Consider the following 8,404-nt stretch of genomic DNA (forward strand, 5'->3'; position numbering starts at 1 on the left):
AAAGGTCAAATTTGGCTAGGGTTTATTCTTTTTCAATGATTGATGATAAAAATGAGTTTTTGAACTCATATACATGTATATATACACATATTCCCGTCCATAATATAATAGGAAATGACCAAATTGCCTTTAAAATTTAAATAGTGTCAAATCTGTCCTTTGGTGGACTATTTTAATAAGCTAAAGTAGATCGACCATAACTCTTTGCTTCGATATCGGATTTGGGTAATATTGGTGTCATTGGAAGAACAATTCAAAGGGATTTCATTTCATATAAAGTAGGCCACCCAGTTCATCCTGTACAAGGAGTTATGGTCGTTTGAAGTTGACCCTAAAAATCTGTTTTGACAGGCTGAAGTAAAACGACTATAACTCCTTACTCAGACGTTGGATTTGAATTAAATCAATTGCATTAGAAATAAGAATCAAAGATCTTTATTTTCATAGGTCGCATCTCTCCCAGTTCATTATATTAAGGGAGTTATGATCATTCAAATTTGATCCAAAAATTTGGCTGGCCTCAGTAGTTTGTGTGCAGGAAAGTTTCCTGCACATTTACTATTCCCAAATATCCCGGCCACCGTTTTATAGTTTTGAACGTGCTCGATTATATCCGAAACCTATCCGTTTTTGGAAATCTTTATATCATTGGAAAACTTATTCAATAAACTTTGCATGGAACCATCGACAGGCAAATTTCGGTATAAATAAAATAAAAAAATTAATTCCATATAAATAAGACCAATACACGTACTTGAATATGCCAATACACGTACTTGAATGTTGGGTGTTACAGCCTAATAGAGTAGCCAAAGTGGGGGGAAATAGACCCAATCTGAGCCACAAGTTTCATCCTAAGCTTCAATTTCCTATATATGGAGGAGCTGAGCCTCGATCTTGGTTGAAAAGGTGCAACAAGTACTTCAATATTTGTAGAATCACTGATCTAGCTAGAAAAATTGAAATGGCTACGTTACACATGGAGGGAGATACTGAGGCTTAGTATTTCTCTTATACGCTTACGAGAAGGCTGGTAAGATGGGAGGAGTTTTATGAGGAGTTGGTGATGAGGTTTTAAGATGATCACAGTGAAAGTGTGGTGGTTGAATTCAAAATGCTCACTTAACAAGGTATAGTGAATGATTATCTGCAAACGTTTGGGGAACTTAGGGCTCAGGTATTGATGAGAAATCCTAGAGTTCCTGAGGATTTTATTTTGGAGTGTTTTATTGGAGGTTTGAAAGAAGAAATTAAGGAGACTGTTAAGATATATGAGCCTGTGAACTTGGCCCAAGCTGTGTCACTTGCCAGAAAGCAAGAGCGAGTTGTTAATGCCAGGGAAAAGACGGCTAGATAGTTACATAAGTTGACGGTTGCACCAGTTAGCAAGAAGTTGAATAAAGAAAGCAGTACTGGGCAGAAGATCCAAGCAACACTGCCTAAACCTGAAGTCAAGGCAGAATTCAAGAGAATACCAGGTACTTGTTAGAGGTGTGGAGAAAGATACTTTCCAGGACATATATGCATAAACAAACTGTTAAATGCCATCACAGCAGAAGAAAGGCAAGGACAGGGAACTATACTGGAGGAGAAGGAGGAATCTCAAGAGAAAGAAGAAGGAATCTAGGTGTTGGAAGAAGAGGCAGTGTGCTTGAATGCCATGTCAGGTACCACAGAACCAAATACTTTCAAAATCAAAGGGTGGATCAAAAAGAGGACAGTGGTATTACTGGTAGATTTTGGTAGTACACAGTTTTTTTACACGCAAACTGCTAAGGAACTAGGGGTTGTTGCTCAGGTGGATATCCCAATGAGAGTGATGGTGGCCAATGGCCAACAGATATATAGCCATCATAGTGTGCCCAGGGTTAAGTGGAAGGCTAACGGGGTTGAGTTTGAAGACAAATTCAGGTTGCTGAATCTGGGTAGTTGTGATGTGGTTTTGGGAGGTGATTGGATGAGAGTGCATACACCTGTAACCTTTCACTATGAACTATATGAGCTTAAGATCAAGAAGTATGGTAAGGTAGTGACACTGAAAGGAGACGTAGAACTGGTAGCTTTGCACCAAATCACAGCTAAATTGATGGGCAAAATACTCAAGAAGGGTCAAGCTTTATTAGCTCATCTTTTAACTATATATGGAGGTGATATGCGTAGTGAAGGAATGATACCAGGAGAAGTGCAAGAAGTGTTAGATGACTTTTCCCATATATTTGAGGAACCTACTGACTTACCACCATCCAGAGCTCAAGATCATGCAATTTCTATCATACCAAGAGCTAGACCGTTATCCTTGAGACCTTATAGGTACAATCATTACCAGAAGAATGAGTTGGAAAAACAAATAGCAGAGATATTGCAGCAGGGAATTATACAGCCTAGTCGCTCACCTTACTCTTCCCTAGTCCTTTTAGTCAAGAAAAAAAATGGGAATTGGAGGTTCTGTATTGACTATAGAGAGCTCAACAAGATTACTATAAAGGATAAGTTTCCCATTCCCTTAGTTGATGATCTCTTGGATGAGCTACAAGGATCATGCTTGTTTTCTAAAATTGACCTGAGATCGGGTTACCATCAGATAATGATGAGGGTGGAAGATATACCAAAGACTAGATTCAGGACTCATCATGGTCACTTCGAGTTTAAGGTGATGCCATTTAGGCTGATAAATGCACCAGCCACCTTTCAGTCATTAATGAACTCCTTGTTTGAGCAACATCTGAGGTGGTTTATATTAGTTTTTTTTGATGAAATCCTAGTATATAGTAAAAATTTACAAGAGCATGTGTAGCATTTGAGAGAGAATTTCAAAATTTTGCAGCACAACAAATTATTTGCTAAGAGATCGAAATGCAGTTTTTCCAAGTCACAGGTGGAGTACTTAGGGCACATCATTATGAGTAAAGGGGTGGCTACAGACCCTTCCAAGGTATCAGCAATGATGTCTTGGCTTGTTCCTTAAAGCCTTAAGGGGTTGAGGGGATTCCTCGGTCTGACAGGGTATTACAGAAGATTTGTGAAGAATTATGGTTCCATCAATAAGCTGCTGACTGATTTACTGAAAAAGAACTCATTTCAGTGGAGTATAGAGGTTGAGAAAGCTTTTGAGAGATCGAAACAAGCCATGAGCATTTTCTAGTGCTAGCCATGCCTTACTACAACAAAACATTCACTATTGAGACTGATGCTAGCAATCAAGGTATTGGTGTTGTTCTTACTCAAGACAATAGACCCCTGGCTTATTATAGCAAACATCTAGCACCCAAACATAAGGGGAAATCAGTGTATGAAAAAAATATATGGTTGTTCTAGCAGCCATAGACAAGTAGAGACACAATGTCCAAGGAAACCATTTTATTATTAAGACTGATCACTTCAGTCTTAAGTATTTAATGGAGAAAAAAATCACTACTACTATTTAACAGAAGGGACTTACTAAATTAATGGGCTTGCATTATGAGATTATATATAGGAAGAGAGCTGAGAATAAGGTAGCTGATGCCCTCTCTAGAATTCCTGAGGAACAGGGTGAGTTTCAGGCACTGTCAGGAGCACAACCTGAATGGATTTTGGAGGTAGAAAAGAGTTACGAAGGAGATAACAGTGCTCAAGAATTGCTTACTGCCCTAGCAATCAACTCCAATCATAACCAGGACTACAAGTTGACTTCAGGGGTGTTGAGATACAAGGGTAAGGTGTATATTGGAAAAACTACTACTTTGAGACAACAACTACTACATATTATGCACGCATCAACTTTAGGTGGACACTCTGGACAACAGGGTACCTTGAAGAGGTTATAATTGTATTTCTTTTGGCCAGCAATGAAGAAAGAGGTATAAGAATTTGTCTCTAGTTGTGATATCTGTCAAAGGTGTAAAGATGATAATGTAGCATCTCCTGGTCTTTTACAACCATTAGCTATACCAACTCAAGCCTGGAATGACATTAGTCTTGATTTTATAGAAGGACTTCCTAAATCTCAAGGCAAAGAGGTGATCCTGGTAGTAGTGGATAGATTCACCAAGTATGCATATTTTTTAGCCTTACAACATCCATATATAGCAACGCAGATGGCAGAAGTTTTCATTAGAGAAATTTATAAGTTGCATGGGTTCCCAAAGACAATGGTTTCTGATAGAGATAAGGTGTTCACTAGTTTATTCTGGCAATACTTGTTTAAAATAATTGGTACCATACTATGTATGAGAACAACCTACCACCCTGAGTCTGATAGATAGACTAAAAGGCTCAACAAGTTTCTAGAAGGATACCTTAGAGCTATGGTGATGAGTAACCCTAAGCAGCGGGTAATCTGGCTTCATTTGGCTGAGTGGTGGTACAATACCAACTACCTCACAGCCCTTTAAACCACCCCCTTATTTGCTTTATATGGGTATGATCCCCCACAAATTTACTTTGGACCTTATAGTGACTCACCAGTGTAATCAGTGCAGGACTTGGTCCAATAAAGGGTCAAAACTCAGCAAGTATTGAGAGACAATTTAGTGCAGGCTCAGGCTAGAATGAAATGGTATACTGATCAAAGGAGAAGTAAAAGGGAACTACAAGTAGGAGACTAGGTTTATCTGAAGCTTAAAACATATAGACAAACATGAATTGCACTCAGGAAGCACCTCAAATTATGCCCAAAATCTATGGCCCTTACAAGGTTCTGCAAAGAGTGGGCAAGGTAGCTTACAAGCTTAAACTCCTAAAAAATTCTCTTATCCACCTAGTGTTTCATGTTTCCTTACTCAAAAAGAGAATTGGCCCAGATGTAACACCCCTGGAACAACTTTCATTGGTTGGAAATTATGGGGAGATCTTGGTTAGGCCCCTGGCTATCTTACAAAGAAGAATGGTAAAGGAGAACAATGCTGTAGCAGTGAAGGTCCTAATTCAATAGGAGAACTTAGCTCCTGAAGAAGCTACCTGGGAAGACTGGACATTCATCAAGGCCCAATTCCCTGATTTTATTCAGGGGTTAGCATAACATTCTTGAGGACAAGAATGTCCTGATGGATGGTGAAATATAATGATTATTCGTTACACATATTAGCCAGCACTACTAAACGACACCGTTAGAGCTATTTAAATCAGGTTCAGCAGTTAGTAATCAAGGGTGGTGATTAAATTAGATCAAGTACCAGATCAAGGGCTGAGAGTCACTCGAAAGGGGGTATAAATATCAAATACAAACAAAAGAAAGGCATGTGAAATTGGTATGTTCTAAGCTTGTGTTCCTTCCAAAACTTCTTCTCTAAATCTCAATCCAAATTCTTATTCTTCCTCTTCCCAATCCTGTTCTTATCTTCCAAAATCCTTACCTTCCAGTGTAGTTATTTTCAATTAATTGGAAATGAGCTGATCTACAAATTGACTATTGATTTAGGTATGCAGTTGCTTCGAGCTGGGTTGTTCACCATTGGAATCGAGTTGCTGAGCTAGCTTATCTAGGGTTTTCCTTCAGTTTTAGTACTCTTTGTGATCTGATTGAATTTTAGTTAGTCATTTTTGAAATTCGGTTATTACTGTTTGAACACTGTTCAGCGTGAAGTTAGTGTAATTGTTGAGTTGTTGTCGATTTAATTTGTTATGATTGTTGGAGTTCATTGTATAAATCAACTTCTAATATAATGTAAAATACTTTTTGTACTACAAACGGCCATTGTCTCAATAAACAAAGACGCCCACAAAAGGATTTGTTTAATGCACGTCAATAAGGACATTGTCAACAAGGGTTTTCTCCTCAAAGCAGATGATTACACCTTTTTTAAGACTAGTTTAGTATACGTGCGTTGCACGTGGTGATTAATGTTCAAAAAATAAAATTATATGTATATTAAGTAACTCCTTGTTACTATGTAAGTTTTAATTTGTAGATTCATTAAATCAGATGTCAATCCACGATTTTCGTTAACTCATTCAAGTGTCATCTTTATTGAGTCACCCCTACATTTCACAAATCTTTTTTAATTTTATCATTAACTCGATCAATAAATAATTGGCATATTCAAGTGTTTTAGTTTATCCTCAGTCTCTCGATATCAAAATTTCAGTTGCAAGAAAAAAAAAGGACTTCTATCTAAACTTTGTAATGTATCTATTCTATCCAGAGCCATTTTTTAATAAAAATACTACTTCAAGTAGAATTTTATTAATTGAATATGCCATCATCCTAATAAATGATAAAAAGTTAAAAGTATATAAGAGAATGTTTTATTGTACGCAACATCTTTACCCTAGATCTTTGTGATCTAGCCATCGTCGAAATCCATACATTGTGGAAGCTTTAGTGTATCGACCTGTTATTGTAAAATATTTAAGCTCGTATTTCAGAATAGCAAAAAGGTTACGCTCCACTTGATGTAACTCTTCAATATATTATTACTGAAATTTAGACATATTAAGCCAAGTTGAAAACAATAAGGTAATTAATATTCTGTTAATTAATAAATTTGCCATATTTTTTTTAATATCTAAAAAACTTTCATTCATTTTTCAGTAATCTTACTAAGGCCAATTCACAAACAAATGTGAAAACGAACCAAGCTTTACATTGACCCTAATCCAAAAAGCTACCAAATTCAAACTACTAAGAGCTAGTAAACTTAGTAACAAGCTAGTCCCTTGAGAAAATTGTATGCATAGCCAGTTCACCACTATACGAATTTGACCTTAACTTAAAACGTGATCGAACAATAAATCTAGTTAAAGGTAAAATTAATTTTATGTATAAATATAAGATTTGGTATATAAATCTAATATTAATCAATGTGAACTAACCTTTCCTGCTCAAGGTTTCTTAGTTCGTAGATTTGTATTGATAGGTTGTGCAATAGCAAGAATTATGACAAGTATTTCAAGCTTAACGTGAAGGAAGCTGAAACTAATCATATCGCCAAATTTAGCTATGACAAAGAGAAAGTTCTTAGTGAATAATTTATATATATTCACACAAAAATTTAAAACAAATCAACCAGATCAAACAACTTTTTTGGAAAAGAAAAAGGAACGGGAGACAACATATAATCAACATAGATTTGAATTTATGCACACAAATCAAAACAAATAAAATAATTAGTAGTAGTGACATAGATTAAAAAACAAACCAATGTTTTTTTGTCTGGGAAGTATATTATTTTCATTAGATTTCTTGCCATGTTATTTTATACTAAAATAATTTAAGTTATTAATGATTGAGCTTTACAACATTTTCAGATATTGTATGTTACTCTTTTCGTCTCAATTTATATGACAGTAATAAAATATTTGAGAAAGTCAATCAAATTTGTTATATAATTTTAGATGTTAATTATTACTGTGTCAAATTTCTTGCCATGTCAAATTTTATCAATGTCATAAAAATAGGGATAGATGAAGTAACATATATTACTTAAAAATTACGTAGAAAGTCATATAAATAGTAATAATTAACATCTAAAATTATACACCAAATTTGATTAACTTTCTCAAATATTTCATTAGTATCATATAAATTGATACGAAAAGAGAAACATATAATATCTGAAAATTATGTAAAGTGATATAAATCAATCATTAATAACTTAAAATATTTAACAATATTTGCAAACCTACGAACTAAGAAACCTTGAGCAGGGAAGGTTAGTTCACATTGTTTAATATAAGATTTATATACCAAATCTTATATTTATATGTAAAATTTAATTTACCATTTATACAAAAAATTAGGACTCCATTTATATTAACATATATTAATATGACATAAAAATATTAATAACAACCTTGCAGTATAATATAACAATACTAATATTTTAACTTATACTTGGATTTTTGTACGGATTAACTTATACTACAAATTACGTCTCAATATTTGTCATAATATATTAAAACATTTGATTGACTTATGTCTTGCAATGCCGTCTCAATTAATACTTGTCATATTAACATATGTTAATATTAATATGTTGTTGTTGTTGTTGGCAGTATATAACATATTTAACACTAATGATTGATTTAAATATGTTATTCTATTCGTTATGGAGTTTGGTTGCTGGAGTATTTCTATGAATTTGTGTGAGCCTTGTATTACTTGCTGCTGCTTTGCTATTACCATCATTTATGTCTTTATACCTTTATATTATCTTTATATTCTCTTATACTTTCGTCTAGTTGTGGCTGTGGGCAGTAATGGGTGGATAGGGTCAGGTCCGAGGGGGTTGGGGCGGGGGGCCATGGTGGGGGCGGGGGATGAGGAAAGGGCGGGAGTGGGAGGGAAGCCAAGGTTTGGCTGCGGGGGAGTAGTGGAGGGCGTGCGGGTAGTGACGGTAGGCTGAGGGTTGGGTCTTGGAATATAGGGACCCTGCAGGGCAAGTCCATAGAGCTTGTGAAGACCCTTAGGAAGAGGAGGATCAAC

General features: G+C 35.5%; 1 protein-coding gene across 1 annotated transcript; it reads left to right on the top strand.

The window, feature by feature from the left end:
- Window positions 1-1,660: 1,660 nt before the first annotated feature.
- On the top strand, window positions 1,661-3,142 carry LOC107849328. Its single transcript, XM_016693936.1, has 2 exons — window positions 1,661-2,727; window positions 2,968-3,142. The coding sequence occupies exons 1-2, from the start codon at window positions 1,661-1,663 to the stop codon at window positions 3,140-3,142; spliced, it is 1,242 nt and encodes a 413-aa protein (XP_016549422.1).
- The last annotated feature ends 5,262 nt before the right edge of the window (window positions 3,143-8,404 follow it).

The sequence above is a fragment of the Capsicum annuum genome, unplaced genomic scaffold (assembly GCF_002878395.1).
Source record: "Capsicum annuum cultivar UCD-10X-F1 unplaced genomic scaffold, UCD10Xv1.1 ctg81007, whole genome shotgun sequence".
NCBI classification, from domain to species: domain Eukaryota; kingdom Viridiplantae; phylum Streptophyta; class Magnoliopsida; order Solanales; family Solanaceae; genus Capsicum; species Capsicum annuum.

What these genes read in the sequence shown, in the direction of transcription:
- LOC107849328 (XM_016693936.1), top strand. Translation starts at nt 1,661, where the DNA reads ATGTCAGGTACCACAGAACCAAATACTTTCAAAATCAAAGGGTGGATC. An exon ending in TTGTTTGAGCAACATCTGAG is followed by an intron (nt 2,728 to 2,967) that starts GTGGTTTATATT and finishes TGTTCCTTAAAG; the next exon opens with CCTTAAGGGGTTGAGGGGAT.